Source organism: Periophthalmus magnuspinnatus, chromosome 20 (assembly GCF_009829125.3).
Source record: "Periophthalmus magnuspinnatus isolate fPerMag1 chromosome 20, fPerMag1.2.pri, whole genome shotgun sequence".
NCBI classification, from domain to species: Eukaryota; Metazoa; Chordata; class Actinopteri; order Gobiiformes; family Gobiidae; genus Periophthalmus; species Periophthalmus magnuspinnatus.
Window position 1 is genome coordinate 14,279,375 of NC_047145.1, and position 16,533 is coordinate 14,295,907.

The 16,533-nt window shown below is 39.3% G+C and overlaps 2 protein-coding genes across 3 annotated transcripts in view; both read left to right on the forward strand.

The window, feature by feature from the left end:
* Positions 1–41: 41 nt before the first annotated feature.
* ncapg2 (non-SMC condensin II complex, subunit G2) lies at positions 42–7,125 on the forward strand. The gene is made up of 27 exons (XM_033986026.2): positions 42–131; positions 325–421; positions 568–756; positions 842–956; positions 1,035–1,192; positions 1,301–1,435; positions 1,522–1,616; positions 1,688–1,844; positions 1,949–2,041; positions 2,128–2,250; positions 2,318–2,497; positions 2,626–2,778; positions 2,862–3,084; positions 3,163–3,257; positions 3,327–3,497; positions 3,573–3,643; positions 3,760–3,913; positions 4,009–4,182; positions 4,269–4,382; positions 4,477–4,620; positions 5,066–5,165; positions 5,257–5,456; positions 6,183–6,317; positions 6,409–6,512; positions 6,604–6,704; positions 6,776–6,875; positions 6,943–7,125. The coding sequence occupies exons 2-27, from the start codon at positions 344–346 to the stop codon at positions 6,992–6,994; spliced, it is 3,414 nt and encodes a 1,137-aa protein (XP_033841917.1). The 5' UTR covers positions 42–131; positions 325–343; the 3' UTR covers positions 6,995–7,125.
* Positions 7,126–7,706: 581 nt separating this feature from the next.
* The window catches only part of ptprn2 (protein tyrosine phosphatase receptor type N2), a 112,940-nt gene continuing 104,113 nt past the window's right edge, over positions 7,707–16,533 (forward strand). The window contains exon 1 of one of the 2 annotated variants that reach the window (XM_033985973.2): positions 7,707–8,001. In XM_033985973.2, coding sequence (XP_033841864.1) covers positions 7,917–8,001 — 85 coding nt within the window. In that variant the 5' untranslated portion in view covers positions 7,707–7,916. The remainder of the gene's footprint in view (positions 8,002–16,533) is intronic. The other variant, XM_055230104.1, reaches the window with a different exon arrangement.

Here is a 16,533-nt window from a genome sequence, read left to right on the forward strand (position 1 = left end):
ACAGCATACGACGTAACTACGTCTACCACGTGAAACGTCATGACGCACACATATTGAATTTGCGCGGTTCGTCGTTGTTGTGGGAAGTTGATATTTGGCTTATAAGAAGTTGAAGTTTTCTTTATTAAAAGGTTAGTATTTACTGTGTTGTAACTCATATTGTTAATACATATTAATGTTCCGTTCTATAGCAATAGTGATCAAAGTGAAAGATGATAAAATGTACGACAGTGTTCCCTGTATCTTGGTGATGCTTGTGATTTGTGAACAGCAAATACCACATTATGATCAAACTCCGCATTGTGATCATATATTATTTAACAGAAGAACCGCAGGGTGAATTATGTTGAAACGAGAAGCGTTTTTAGCAGCTGCTTGTAAAGAAAATGCTGAAGACTTTCTGCGCTTTATCCAACTTCATGTGAGTAACACGAGAAATAATAAACTATTTCCTCTGTTGATGGCAAAGCATTTTACATTACGCCATGCATTGCTTTAATATAATTTAACATGTCAACTATAAGGGTAGCTGACATTGCAAATCATTCTTGTGTAATTTGTTCCAAGAATGACAAAACGGAGCCGTTTGACGTCGAGGAGGTGGTGCAGGAGATGCCCAGAGACCAGAGGGACATTCTGTGGGCTAGAATGTCTTTACTCTTACAAGAGGTCTTGTCCAAACTGCCCCCTCAGCGCTGGGATGAGAAGAAGAGTGAGGGACCAGGGAACATGGACGTGGAGTCGTCTTTGGATTCTGTGGGTTTTTATTTTTATATTATGAGGACACTATTACTAAAGATTTGTAGAGAGAGTGTTATGTTGCTATTTTATACATTTTTAGAAACATGTTCTAGCTATTGTGGAAGGAGTGACTCTTGTGGCTGCACAGTCGGTGCAAGTCCTTCAGGATGGTGAAACATATTCTGCTCTCTTGGGAATTGTTAGTGTGCTTCATGGTAATATTCACATTGTTTCATAGTAAATATGTTCTCATTGACTGTTTAATGTAACTGTACATAACTGTCTTTTTGCAGATGTGCTGGTATTGCTGCCCATTTCAGAGGCGCCACTGTTGTCTGCTTTACATTCTCTGTGTGAGCTGTGGTGGAAAAAGGGACTAGAAGAAAAAGAGAAATTTGGGCGTACTGCTTTATACGTGTCCCTGCAAAAGTGCTTCACTCTGAAAAAGCTGGTGTGTGTTATGTGCTGTATTTTTAGGATTGATTTTATTGAATAGAATAGAATGAATAGATGAATTTGAAATATCTATAAGTGTTGTCTTTTTTTTTTTTTTTTTCAGAGTGTAGAAATCCAGCGAATCTGGAATCTTCATGAGGTAGTTTTGACTCTGGACTATAACTCGGATGACAACAAGGAGATAACAGACTTGTTACTTCAGTGCTTTTATCGTACAGATATTATAAGGAATGATGATGTAAGCAGAACATTGATTTCATTGTTGGATATACTGTTTAATTTTACACCTTTTTTACTGCAAAGCTAACAGACATACTTTCTCAGGGGAAGAGATTCCTGGTGTTTCTTTTTAGTTGGAACATCAACTTCATTTGGGTCATTCATGGCACTATCAAGAACCAGCTGGAGTTCTTTAGCAAGTAAGATGTTTGTCTATTTGTTTATTTTTGCAGCAACATTTTCTTTCCTTTTACTCACTACCCTTTCTCAGGAAAACTGTAGTACACATCATGGAAATCTACTTCAGAGCTTGGAAAAAAGCTAGTGGGGACTTTTTAGATAAGATTCAAAGCATCTGTATTCAAGATTTCATGCAGAATGCCATCCTGCTGCACAGAGCATCTCCTGTGTATAGCAAAGTCAGACAGGTAGGATTCTTGTTAATGATTGTGTCCTGGCTGTGCATGTTTATTTTGAGTCTCCTCGTCCCCAGTGTCCTTCCTGCTCATGTTTTTCCTTTTCTGTCACACAGATTGTGAGCTACTTCCATTTGAGAAAAGGCTGTCACGAGGTGGACAAGATGCTATACACGCTCTACAAGCCCATTCTCTGGAAAGCATTGAATGTGCCTACATAGTTTTTTAAATTTTAATTAACAAGATGATAATCAAAGATTATGCAGATTTTTGAGATATGTCTTGATTTGGACAGGCACCAAACTCTGAGGTCAGAGCAAACGCCACTCTCATTTTCACTGAGGCCTTTCCCATTCATGACCCAGATGATGTTAAGAATCTTGATACAGCCGTGCAAAAGCAGCTTGATGCTGCAATGGTAGGTAGAGTATTGATAATGTATTTAGATCTCAGTATGGTTTAATAATATGACTTCTCCTAAACAGAGTCTCCTGGATGACCCTCATCCCATTGTGCGCTCCAATGCGATCCTAGGAGTGTGTAAGATCCTGGCCAAGTGCTGGGAGCTGTTCCCTCCCATAATAATCACAGATTTCCTGAAGAAGATTCTGTTAGAACTTGCCACTGACACCAGTTCAGCAGATGTCCGCTGCTCAGTCTTTAAGGTACTTTGACACTGGCCACTTACAGGCTTTAATATAACTGTAGCAGGTAAAGGAAGCTTCCATAGGCTTTTGCGAACCAAATGAATGGTTATACTAAATTATTACAGATCTTTTTTTTTTCTTTGTAGTGTCTGACTATTGTTCTGGACAATGCTCTAAGCCATGCTTTGTTGGAGAAACTCCTGCCTAATCTTAAGTACAGTCTTCATGACAACTCTGAGAAAGTCCGCACAGCTTTTCTTGACATGCTTATCAAAGTCAAGGCAGTGCGTGCAGCCAAGGTACTATAAATTAACAGTAAAAATATTTGGTTTTTTAATGTAAACTGTTTAATATGCCACTTATCACTTTAAATTCCCACAAGTTTTGGGATGTGTGCCATATGGACCACCTGCTGGCACGCCTCGCCACTGACACCCAGTCTGTGTCGAAGCGCATTGTCAATCTGCTGTTCAAGTCTTTTTTCCCTGTAAACGAGCCTGAGAAGGAATGGTGCTGTCGCTGCATCACCCTCATCCAGATGAACCCCATGGCAGCTCGAAAGTTTTATCAGTTTGCCTTTAAGCATACGGCCCCCACCAACATAAGTAAGTAGTGCTATACATGTTTTTGTAAATACAGGGGGATTCTGGTATTGTGTCAAATACATGCACTTTGTTTTACAGTTAAGCTGATGCTGGCCATTCGCCGTGTTCTGAATAGCTGTGTCCAGGACTGTGATGTTTCTGATATCAATGACAGTAACAAAGAGAACAGCACTGTAAGTCACGCACAGTAATCATATTATTCGACACCTTCAGATTTAATTGTAGTGTTTTGTATCTGGCAGATTGAACGTGCAGTAGTGGGAAAAGACATGGCTGTTGTAGCCAGTCTGCTGGAGATTGTGGTCATCCTCTGGAGGAGTGTTCAAAAACCCCTGAAACAAAATGCAGAGGCCCAGAAATTTACCTGTGACAAGTTTGGCAGTGTCATGGGAAAGTACTTTTGTGCCTTTGAGGTAAATGAGATGACAGACTAAATAAACAGTAAGCAGTGAGTATATATATCACAACAAAATACAAATTATTTTTAGGATGTACGATGCACTCCTCCACTTGTACAACTGGCCTCATTTATGCCTCCAGCTGCTGTCCCAACCTTCAGGTAAGAAGGCTTTTGGGGTCTTTTTGATCTTTTATTAAGCCTTTTTTTCTTACCACTGAATACACATTTCTTTATCATGCATATGCTGTTCATTACATCCTGCTCCACGGAGACAGCTGTGGGGTCCTGTCAAAGCTGAAGAGGATGGAGACCGGAGCGGTGCCAAAGCAGTACAACCAGCTGTTGGACTGTCTGTGTAGCTGGGGCCAGGCTGCTGAAATAGTAGATCTTATTAGCAACTGGCTCTCAGAGCCACTGCCTACAGACACAGTATGTTGTTTCAAAAGGCACCACAGAGATATAATTAGTAAGAGCAAGCACCACTAGAATCAAACAAAAAATTCAACTAAATTTCTATATTTAAGGATAAAGCTGGTCCCAGTCGAAAGGTCCGTATTCAGGAAACAGTTGAGGCCAAACCAGATCTGGCACTGGCCTACCTGGACTACCTGCTCACTCACAGCCAAACCAGAGAAAAGGTCCTGGCACTTGGACAGAGACCACTGAAGCATCTTCATTCACTTCTGGGAAACTGGAAGGTACTATTCATGTGGACTTGCACATGCGGCAAGCACTTTTCCCTCTAATATAACATTCAGGGTAAATGTGACTGTCTTTTGTTCAGCTCATCCTATATGCTCACCTGAAGTCCTCTGAGGAGCCAAGTGTTGCCAGTGTGCAGACGGCCCTGAAAGCCTTCACATGTCATGGGCGCTTTGGGGCTCATCTGCAACATAATGTGAGTTTATATTTACTGCTAATGCCCAAAGTTTAGTTTCATCAAATTTGGTGATTTAGAGGTGATTGATGGAAAACTTAAACTTATTTTGTAGTCTTCTGACGATCGAGAGCATCTCCTTTCGTTGGAACTGGATGCCTCCTGGATATCTGAGAGAGTACTTCCTTTCATGGCCAAACCAAATGAAAATGGAGGAGGTTTGGGGACACCTCTTTCACTGGCTGTGCAGATCATTGAGGTAAGTTTGACCAATAAATACAAGTACAAATCTCATCAGCATCAGCAGATAATGGATAATTTTAACACAAAAATCTGCTAGTTTCTCTACCTTTCCATTAAGTTTATTAATTTGAATGCAGCCCTGTGCCTCCTGTTCCTGGGGCCTTCTGTTCTGCTCTGTAAATTTTATTCCTCAAAGCTGTTGTGCTCCAATCCACACCGACAACATGTCTCCTGCTGCTCGTGCTGCTACTTTGAAATGAGCTCATTTTCTTATTTGTGCCATTGCTCTAGTCTCCAGCCTGTCTCCGCCTGACTGCTGTGACCAGATATTGAAAATAATGCCTGCATTTGTTACACTGACTTCCTGGATTATAGCTTTTGTTGGACACTCGCATATAAACAAGATGATCTTAGATATGCTTCTTCATTCATCTAATCTAATAATGAGCATTTATTACAAGGGCTTCCTGTCGGTGTGCAGAGATGTTTTACTCGTGGGTTTATCTGATGAGACGTTCAGAGGTCAAATTCTCCATCTGTGCTCACTCATCCTCCTCTCAGGTGAGTGAATGTAAATGCACCACATTTATGCTCAGTATGGTAAGTATATCATTGAGTAAAAGTCATTATACATATAATTTTTGGCTTGCAGAGGCTGGCTATTTGTGCATACCGATGATACTGCCTATTTTAAAAGAGGTGGCAGACAGCTATGCACCAGATAATAATGAGGCCCTGGACAACCCCGAGAATCCAGCCACTGTCATTCTTGGTGTGGTGGCCAACATCTTTCAGAAAATCATTGAACTCCTTGCTCGGCACCTGAGAAAGAATCCTGAGGAGGGACAGCAGGTATGACAGGGAGACTGCCTTAGTGACATCGGGTGGCATTGTTATTGACATTGTTTCTGAGAATTTGTTCTTGAAGCTTTAGTTGGTTAGCATGCATTTTTACAATATTAAAATAATGCTAAGGTGGTTTCTTTTTGGCTCTGTAATTATGTTTATTGGGTACACATTTCTGTAAATGTGCCAATGTTGCCTGCAGAGCTAGTTTCTGACAGGCTTAAACAGCTCCCACTAAATGAGTGCAGGCAGGTATTTATCACAATGCAGAGACTAAAATCTGCATACACATGCACATCATGGGGACCTGCTTCCATCAGTATACAAAAGCCAGGTCCCCTTTATCACTTATTATTACTTGAGTAGTTTAAGTATCTGATGATACCCAATATCAGTTAATACCAGTGCAGACTCAGAGACTGATAACAACATTTACTTCCTTTAAACAAAAATAAAATAAGACAAACTGACACCCCCCCCCCCCCCCCAGTATCTGTTATCGTTGCTGATATCAGATCCCAGTATCTGATTGGTGCATCCCTAATTATTAGAACGAGAAGATTTAAAGCTCAGATATGGGTTAAAATAGGCTAAGGTTAATTTTAGATTAAGGTTAGACCTGTAGTAACTATGGTTAAGGTTGGGATCAATCTCTGGTCTCAGTCCTTGTTTTTTAATCTTACCTGAACCAAATGGGATATGATGAAATAGTTTTGTCTTTCCCTGATCTAGCTGTGTCAGTCATCTGTAGCCGGGCTCGCAGACTTCCTCCAGACTGCCCAGACCTGGGACAGAGCACCTCTGAATGGGGTCTTCTCCACTCTCTTCGCTGTCATTGTGGTTGAGAAAAGATATAAGCTAAACAAGGTCAGTTAGTCATTAAGTAAACAATAACAACTTAACTATATGACTCTTGATAGTACTGATGACATATCTGAGATTGTTTGGTGTTTGAAAGATTTCCTATCCAGAAGAGGTGATTGTTCCAGAAACATTGGATGATATGCCTCCTTTACCCAGCATTCTTCTCTCCACAATTCTTAAGTCACCATCAGTAACAAAGTAAATATCAAACAAATTGTTTTATTTATCAATATATTTTTCAGTAGTTTATTGCATTTTGGGCTTGTGCTATTTTATTTTATTTTTTTAGGTCTTTTCTGGCTGAAATTATATCCTCCTTAGACTCAGAAGCCATTGAGAGCCTGACTGAGGTGGCTGCGGTCCTCCACATCCTGGCTGTCATTAAACACAGTGAGAACACCCAAAGCGCTTGTATTCATATTGTTTGAATATTTGTGTTGTAAAATGTGTTTTGTGTTTAGCTGGAAAGTTTAAATCTGGCCTGAAGAGCGCTGCAGAATGTGTCCACAGACAGCTCAGCAGACATGCCATTGTGGCAGTGGACGGTGGAGACATCCAGAGGTACATTGAAGGAAATGCATGTTACATTAATTTTATATTTCTCTGTTACTCGTTTTTGTTTCTTCAGGGTAATTTATGAATCTTCTGTCAAGACCATTAACGACATCTTGGATTTATAATATATTGTTGGGATTGTTATGACTTGTAGAAGTATTTAGATTTAAAAAAAATATATCTTAAAAATGATCATCATCAATATTTGACTTTTTTAAAAAAGAAATAAAATAAAATGGGGATGTGCTTATTTGGCACTAAGGATTTTTTATTAGCTTTTCTCTATACTCTATACTATACTGCTCATGGTGTACAACAATTATGTGGCATGTATTCTTTTTAAGCCATTTATACATACGTTGTGTTTTTAACCTGTCGTATATCTGCGTGTCCTTGAGAATAAACTTATATGTAAACTTTAATTATTTTTTTTTATTTAAAAAAATGATCATAATTACTAGAGGCTATTAATATTTCTTGTTAATTATAGATGTAATACAACACAAAATACGTTTTTAGCTTTTGCAAGCTAAACTGCCACAAGGTTCTGACATTGAGAGTTACTTCAAAAACGAGCTCTGTATTAGAAAAAAGAACGCCGTTTGACAATGCCAGCTCTTTCACACACCCTCACAAGAAGTGTAAAGATGCAGGATTTGTAGTAGTATCATAGATTCCAGCACATCTATAGATGTAATCTAGTTTGCCTCTGGCCTGTATGAGACACCACGGCCTGTCCCTGTCCCTCAGTGGCGTGTCTCTTGTCCCGGGCGCTGTTGCATGCTGCACAAGTGCACATCCCTCCTCACATGTGTGTTTGACGTCAGACTCTTAGGAGGGGCTCTTCCGTGGCGCTGCTCGCTGTTGTGGTGCTGAAACAACGCCTGTATTGTGTGTCGTCTAGAGCTCGGTTCGGTGCTCTCCTCCTGTCCAGACGTGTGTCTTTAGCCCGAATGTGTAGCGTACCGAGCGGCTCCCGCACACCTGCGGTAAACATGCTCTTTTAGCGGAGGTGAGCCATGGATTCGTAGTACAGGCACGAGCGCTATGGATTCTCGGTACTGTCCCGTCCTCCTGGTCGCTCTGGCTGTCAGCCTCTGCTTCCCAACTGCCACCGCAGACAGAAAATTTGGTAAGACATTGTTTGAGTTTTGTTTTTGCTCTTTTCAAACGGAGTTTCCTCTGGAGACAGAGTATCTTGTGAACGTGTTTAGCTGCGCACGGACTCTGTCCGTGGTGCTGAAGTCACTTTACGGTTTCGCCTCGGAATGGCACACATTACAAAAGTTATGGGAATAATCTCGATGGGATTATGTTTATTAAATTCACACACCACATTCATATCTTGTCGTTCATAAGTGTGTGTTATTGGCGTTTGCAGATTGGCTAAAGATGGAGTTACATAATCGTGCAGGCCTTGTAGATGAATAGTGCTTATTGTTTCTCCTCAAAGTTGTTGCCTAGCTTGTCTGCTCTGTTTTGCTAGTCCAATAAATTATACAAATCATACTTAACACAGTGTGGAAAGGACATCTTTTGACAATGAATTTTATAGTGGTTTGATCCACACAGCTCAAATGATGCACTAAATTTCATCTGATTTTAATGGTTTCCATCATCATAAAATTACCCTGCTCATATCTCTAAAGAGCATGTCATTTCAGGCCCTCTTAAATATTTCATTATAGCGCACACCTGCTCAGAGTGTTTCACCCAGCCTTATTTCACTGGCGGACTTGGCTTGCCTGTATTTCATTACCCTTGATTTGTTCTTCCAGCCCTGCCTTAGACATCCCTCCTGTCATTTTTCAGGGATGGCATGTGTCCAAAGTATGACTTACAATTGAATCCCTACTTATAATTGAGCTCTTTTGTTGTGACGGATGGAGATTACAGGGCTTTAGAAACCATCTCACGATCCATCTCTCTTCAGGTGAGGAACAATTCTCCAATCACGCTCGCCCTTCCAAGATTAGCATTCGGGAGACATGACTGCCCAAACTTTATCTGGAAACAGTTATATACAGATCTGCCTGCTTGTGTGTGCCACGGTGATTCATACAGGCAAAGAGAGGCATCATTTTCAAGGCTGCCTGTCCTTTCAAAACTAGCAAGCTAAAAATGTAGACATCTCATTATCTTCTCTCGCATCTTTACTTAATTTATGCCTAGAATAGTTATGAATGACTCACCCCCTTTTCCCCAGATACATTCCACATTCAATTTTCAGTATGTTATGTATAAGATAGACTTGTCCATCGTCAGCCGGACCTGGTTGAACTTATTGTTTTTAATGAGCCCCCTTGTGCATTATGCTGTGTCACTGGACAGCACTGGAGATGTCTACGATGGGCAATTATATGTTTCTAAATATAGTATACATGCTCGCAGTATGCTACGTATTTGCGAGTGGGTGGCTTTGTTGGTGGGAGGGAGACGACATGCAGGGAATGAAAACCAGACAGGAAACACCGTTAATATATTCATACATAGAATAATTTTACATATAGATGTAGTGGTTATGGGTCACATGGGGATTCGTTTACACATACATTGCGTTACAAGCATATGGATCCAAAGTCTATGTACCTCAGCCAAGGCAGCAGATCAGTCTTGCAATATTAAAGTATATTTCCCCAGCTTTATCCGCCACATTGAAACACACAGAACTCATCTCTCCAATCTAATAATAACTTGTTGTTGTTGTTGTCTCTTAATTGTCCAGAAATGTAGGCCTGTGAATTACAAAGAGATTACACACCAACCACCAAGTTTAAGATTTAAGTTCTTTTTAAAGGCGCATGTAACAGAAATTCAAATGTGTTATTAATTTTTTTAAATGTATCCTGCTACAAAGTTATTTATAGCTACAAACAAAAAGTCAGTGATTTTCTTTGCAAGGACAGGGCCTTTTTAAGTTAGAACGGCAGCTGCATAAGGTGAGGAGAATACACTATTATCATCATTTTTAACATGAGTTACACAAATACAAGATTGGGCCTGGCTTCTCTGTCTTGAGAATGTACTTTTCTGGACTTGTTTTTTTAAATAATTGTTGCCTTGGTAACAATTATAAAAAAGCTAGTTAATCTTGAGATGAGTATTTGGCTAACATTTTTCAGTTACATATATTTTCAACAGGTTAAAGGAGCTCTGTGTAACTACTTGTCTCCATGGAGATAAATAATCTCATTACTGTGTGAAACATTCTGGACAAAGTAAAGTATCTCTATGGAAACAATGAGAGGCGGACCTTCCACCAGAAAAGTTACTTAATCCACCTTTGTTGAATTGATTCAAATAACCTCAGAAATGCGCACGAGTAATGTCTTTTAGTATTATCCAACCATTTAGCCAACCATTTGTCCATTTAACCAATCATTTGTCATTGATTTACATTGATTTACAAGGCTTGAAAAAAATAGCCCATGTTATTTTTGGCCTTTGACAAATTAGAATGAAATGAAAAAAGTAATATATCTGTAACAAGTATATATGTATGTGTATATGGTGAGAGGTCATGGTCTGGCTGACATCTTGTCCTGTCCTGTTCCTCTCTGTCTGGATGACTCATTATCTCTGGCATTGACTCCTCTGCTTTTTAATCAACACAAAAGTGCGGGGGCGCCTTGTAAAAAAAAATCACAGCTATGTTTCCAATAATGATTTCACAGAACACATCCTCTTTCACTTCAGGGACATTGTCAAACAGTCTTTTACTGTCAGTGTGGGTACTGTTTGCCCGCTATTTCAACAATACTTTACGAACATCTCTTTTTGAATAATGAATTAATTGAGTCCAGGAGCAAGCTCTGCCAATGGAAAATGTGCAGAATTGATTTTGTTGCGCATTAACACTCCAGAGCCTTGTAATTAATGTGTTTATGGAGAGGCTGTTGGGCTTTCGGTTAATATTCTTCTAGGCCTCCAATCAGAGCAAATCGCATAACTTCAGATGACGCCCATGTTCCAGATACAAATGAATGAGCAGCTTTATCCATAGGCATTATATGAACACGCCACATAGATTAAAAGTGAAAGAACGGAGATGTTGTTGCTCCCAAAGTGTATTCCTGAAATGGAGGAGGAACATTGTGCTCACAGCGTGCACAACATGTAGACTTACATAGGAGAGTATTGATTTAAGGTTGGGTTGGGAGGAAAACAAGTTTCAAGTGTGATCCAGGGACTGCATCCATTATAACAAGTGCTGTTTATAGACATCTGCACTATTAAGCACATAGACTCAAGCCTGGTTTCATCTGAACTATTAAAGGTCCTATATTACACAAAATGGATTCTTGTGAGCTTTCAGCCATGTTATAATGTTGTTATCTCATCAAAAACATACCCGGAGTTGTGTTTTGTTTCATTCATACATGTTTGGGTAAGCCTTTATTATTAGCCTGTCTAGATCTCCGAAGCTCAAAAGGCTCTGTTCCACCTTATGATGTCATGAAGTGGTAGTTTTTCATGTTAACAGCCACCTTTTACCTTTTGTTCAGTTGAGATAGACAATTCCAGGACTGAAATCATCCCAATGATTCTAGTGAAGTGTATATGTATGGAGTTTAAAAACACAGTTGAGCTCTTCTTGTATTACCACATGACATCACAAGGTGGAACAGAGTGTTTTCCATCAGCCTAAATATGCAAGTTTTGTGTGTTCAACATGTGTGAATCAAAGAAAACAAAACATCAGGTATGTTTTTGATATGGAAACAACAGAATAACATAGATTAGAAAATAATGTAATATAGGCCCTTTAATATGTAACTATGTCTGTTGAAAAATAACTATACAAATTAATATATAGTAATTACTGATCGATCAATAATTATAATTGTAAGAACAAAAAAAGATAAAGATTTTTACTATTTTTATTATTGTTAAACTGGGACGTTTCTTCTCACAAAAAAACAGGTATTGTGTTTTTTTGTTAGCTTCTGTTCAGACAAATAAAAACTAGGATCCATTCTTCAGCTTTTTTCTGACATACTCTTAAATACACATGGGTTCCATACATGTATTATTTGTTAATCTTGATCTTTATTTTCACATGTTTTCTCTTAATATTAAAACATGATTTAAAAGTACATATCACTTTTAACATGTCAGTATACAGTGCATTTAAAAAAAAAAGAGAGAAATCTAAACTAACCAGCGTAAAATGGTAAATAGCCACTTCAGAGAGGCCATGTTTCAAAGTGCCCTCACTCCCCGATATAAACCCTGTTTATAATAATGTATTTTGATATCTTAACATACATCTCCCGTGCACACTTGCACACTCTTTACAGGGACAGGATAGTTCATTTCATTACACTTGGATATGAGCGGCCTAACACAGCCGGGTACGTTGGATTTGATTCATAGTCGGCTGAGCACTATCTTTTTATTTCACCACAGGCCACAGATACTGGACCGTGCGGTGGTATCAAATGTCTCATAGTGGCTATAAATCACACTCAGGGGATTGAAATGTGTGGAGATATAAGGAGACAGCCAAAGCTATGGTGAAGACATGAACACTTTTCCAGGTGGCCTTTTGCACCTGTTTACATTTACATCCTATAGCTTTTCATATGGTTGCTAGGAGACACCCCATCTCTCCTAAGGAACCTCTAATACTCATTATGGCTCAAATTTCTAACTAGATTTTACTAACCACAGCATACATTTGCACAGCATTGACTTCCAAAGGTGGCTTTTATCATTGCAATATAAAAGTAGATGGCAGAATAATGGGTTTTATACTGTAGTCTATTCTCCTCTTTTAAAGTACTATTTGTGAAGGATGAGGACCCTGGCAGTGCTACGTTATCCAGGGATAAAAGGTAAAAAGACCTGCCAAAATGAATATAACTTTGTCACGGCGCGTTCCCTATCCTCGCTAAAGGTCGCTGTTTATCTGTCTGAGTCACCAGGTGGAGGAGTGCGTTGAGGTAAGGTGGTGGGGGTTCGGTGGGGGGGTTCACTTTATGGGCACTTGTAGCATTCGCGGTGTGCTTTGACTCATACAGCTAATGGGAAAGTGGTTATTGGGTGAGGTTGGGCTGTGCATTAGCAGGCTCTGTTAAATGATGTTCACTGGAGTGTTGTGGTGAAAGTCTGTTTTGTTAATTAATGGCGCCGACAGCTGCAGCGTTCACTGTGTAAATTGATCCAAATGGAGATTTTCTGCTATCATCAGTATGTAATGTAGAGTCGGTCAGTGCTCTGTTAAATGGGCTGGAGGGAAGTAATTAAAATATTTTAGTTGGATGATTTAGAAAGTTAATTTTTCAAAGTAATTTTTATATTTTATATTTATATAATATTTTGTTTATATTCCCGCAGACATACATTAGTTGTATATTGAGAAATAAATATTAAATATAATATGGTCCATAAATATGAGTTAAGAAGATGACTAGTTCATGATACAACAATCACAGCATGTTATGGCTTTACGTGGTATCATTAAGTCAAGCCAGATAAGCAGTAGCAGTAATTAGTAATAGTAATATCACTAAGCTATCTGTGGGTTTCAAACAATGACCATTCAAATTCAAATAAAAATAAAATTATGTTTTGAATGGCCAAAAGTTCAAGAGACAAGTAGAAGATGATTTCTGTTTTGCATTTGTTCAGTTTTAATGCAGTTTTAAAACAATCTTAGCGAGCAGGGTCAGCTCTGCACTTTGCACTGATGCTTGGTGGCGCTTCTTGCTTGTCTCCATGGAGATAGATATGTTTAATACAAGCAGGTGATATACATTTTTAAATTATACAAAACAAGTGTAAATTTTGTCCTTTTGATGGTGCAGTCCAAATATCGCCTGTGCATCGCCTTCATTTCCTGAGTTGCTGTTTCCATACATACATACATACATACTGTGCATAGTTGTATACGGTGTATATTTGGGTCCTGGTTTAGTGCCACAGCGGGTGCGATAACAGACCTGCTGTGGTGTTTCTTTGTGACTCAACAGATGCTCGGAGGAGGAGAGTGTGGGCTTTAGCACATGAGGAAGAGGAGGAAGCAGAGGAAGAGGAGAGGAAGTCAGATGTATGTCAAACAGACGTGTCCAGTCAATCTGTCTGCTTTTCTCGCTTCTGTTCAAAGTGAAAGACACAAGTTCTCAGGATCAAGGAGGCATTCTGTGGCCCAAATGCCAAGGACAATGTGGATTTAGACTTTTTACACTTGATATAAACTTTAGTTAAACTTATATGGAATATCCTGCAGGCTATGTATGACCTTAAGCTGCTCCTTATTGTCTGATTCTTCTGAGTATTGGAAACAGAATAAGCAGCAGCAGGAGCAGTAATGTAGTAGAAAACATTAATTACAATACCATATAACTGAGGTATCTCCAATCCAAGGTGTTTCATATAATGTTAAGTACTATTAGTAGCAGGTTGTGGTGGTGATAAGTAAGTAAAAGTACTAGTTGTAGTATAAGGCTACCATTAACATTTACAAAAGTCATAAGAGGAGGCCTAATAGTTCTACTGGCAGTACCAAGAAAGAAATTGAATAGTATTTGAAATAAAAGCAGCAAAGAATTCTACAAACAAATACCAAGGTTAAGCTGTTTACTTTTCTCTATACAAACATTAAGCCAGAAAAGCCAAGGCCATTTCAGTGCAATAGTACTAACAACCGTTTTAGTACTAGTGTTAACTGCACTTTATTTAAAACATTTTCAAACTAAAAAACAAGGTCAAACTGTATTTCTTTCAATCTAACTTTTACTGAGCTCATAATTGCGATAAATTCTGTTGTTGATATCTGACCCTGACACCATGTTCCTGACCAGGTGTACAAAACATCCTGTGCCATTAAAGGTTGATCTGGGAGGGCATCTCTCTTAATCTCTCCCTCGCTGTAAATGGAATACTTGGTCATCCACAAGGTCACCCCCGTGTGTCCATAGCTGTCTTTATACAGCCGTAATGAGGAATCTGAAGGCACGGACTAGCGCGGGAGAATTAATGGTTATTCTATCAGTAAGATGTGTCTGTGGCGTCTAAGGGTGAGGCTGATTAATACTCAGGGCCATAGCTCAGCCAAGCAAACCACTGAACAGATGCAAAGTTTTATAGCTAATTCTAATCATTTACAAACTCGATGGAGCATTTTAGAGATTTTGTACCATGCATTTTTCCCACTCTTGCACAGCTTCGTATGCTCTGCCAGAGTACATAGTAATGCTCTCTAGAACGTAACAGGTGTGTAGACATTAAATATACATGCCACTGGCTATTTCTGTAACTGAAAGGCGAAGGAGACAAATGTCCACTGTGGCCTGCTGTTTTGTAAATTTATGGTGTTTGAAAAGAAAACCCAATATAAGACAATATAAATGAATGAATCTGGGAACCTCCCCTCTAAACATCCGTTGCAGATAGAGAGAATAGATTAAGCACGATTGCCAGTAAACACAGCGTGACAATCTTATTCAGATCAATTAAATTAGCTGGCTGTGCAGTCAACAATCTTACAGGACAGTTGTTCTAATTAAATATGCACTTTGAGGGTCCAGCACCTGCTTGTTCCCATGGAGATGCTATTGCTTTGTCTGGAAAGTTTCACAGTGTGACATTAAACTTATCTATCTAGCATTTCATTTCAGGTGTTTATATTGCTCCAAAATAACTTGAGAAACATGCATTCTTTCACAGATCTGACGTCTAGCCTAGTAACATTACTTACTTATAAATGTTTAATGTCATGTCATGTGTGGAACATTCTGTGTGAAGAAATAACTCCATGGAAACAAGCAGGTAATGTGCCCTCCACCAGAAAACTTACGTAAAGCTGTACTGTACATGAGTTCTACCTGGTATTCATAAAAGTTAAATTACCCTTTGCTTCCATTGAGCTTGCACAGATTTCCCAGATGACCCAGGTGTTAGCTCACTGCTACAGAAACAGACCTTAACCATTTTACCGGTTCTTCTCTTGTACTTCAACACGCTATGGCACCTCAAAGCAGCAGAGAAAATCAACTGTCTGAACCACTGAGAGTGGGTCAGGCGAAAAGGTCAAGTCGGCCTATTTCGGAGGAACCAGTTGCCACAGTGACGCCGCCATCTTTAATTCATGGCGGTTGTCTGGGCTGTCGCCTCAAGCTGGCAGCTGAGTGACTGAGAGGGACCAAACTGCATGGGAATTCTCAGAAATCTAGTCTGGAGAAAGACACAGAGGGATGTGTTGGGTTGTGCCATCAACCTCAAAGCCCCTGGAGAGCCAAGCTTTTAGCTCCTACTAATTATTCATGCTGTTAAGAGAGGTCATTTTTAATGCGTGCCGAGCCTTCTGCATTGTATTACTATAAATGAAAGTTTATATGAGAGTAATATACTAGAACTACACATCCACTTCCCCTTTTTATTTTGTCTATCTTCTTGAGTTCTTCCATGACAACCAAACAGAAGATTGCAAGACTTATATCCCGAGATATTATATTTTGAAGGTTTAGGTGAGACACTGAAGTCGAACAGGGAAAAATGCTACCAATTTAACCGTATAAATGCACAAAAATTTAAATTAGTTAATTATTGATGCCAATTATTGATGTGTCTTTGTTTCCAGATGAAAGCTTATTTTAAGTGAGCAAACCAACCAAAATTCTAAACCTAAAAATTGGATAAAGAGAGCTTTGCCTGCAGTGCT

Bases quoted from the DNA above. Each gene is read 5' to 3' on its own strand.
- ncapg2 (XM_033986026.2), top strand. From the start codon at position 344: ATGTTGAAACGAGAAGCGTTTTTAGCAGCTGCTTGTAAAGAAAATGCT. The intron at 2,042-2,127 runs GTGCCTACATAG...TGATTTGGACAG, and splicing joins TTCTCTGGAAAGCATTGAAT to GCACCAAACTCTGAGGTCAG. The intron at 6,705-6,775 runs GTGAGAACACCC...TTTTGTGTTTAG, and splicing joins CCTGGCTGTCATTAAACACA to CTGGAAAGTTTAAATCTGGC.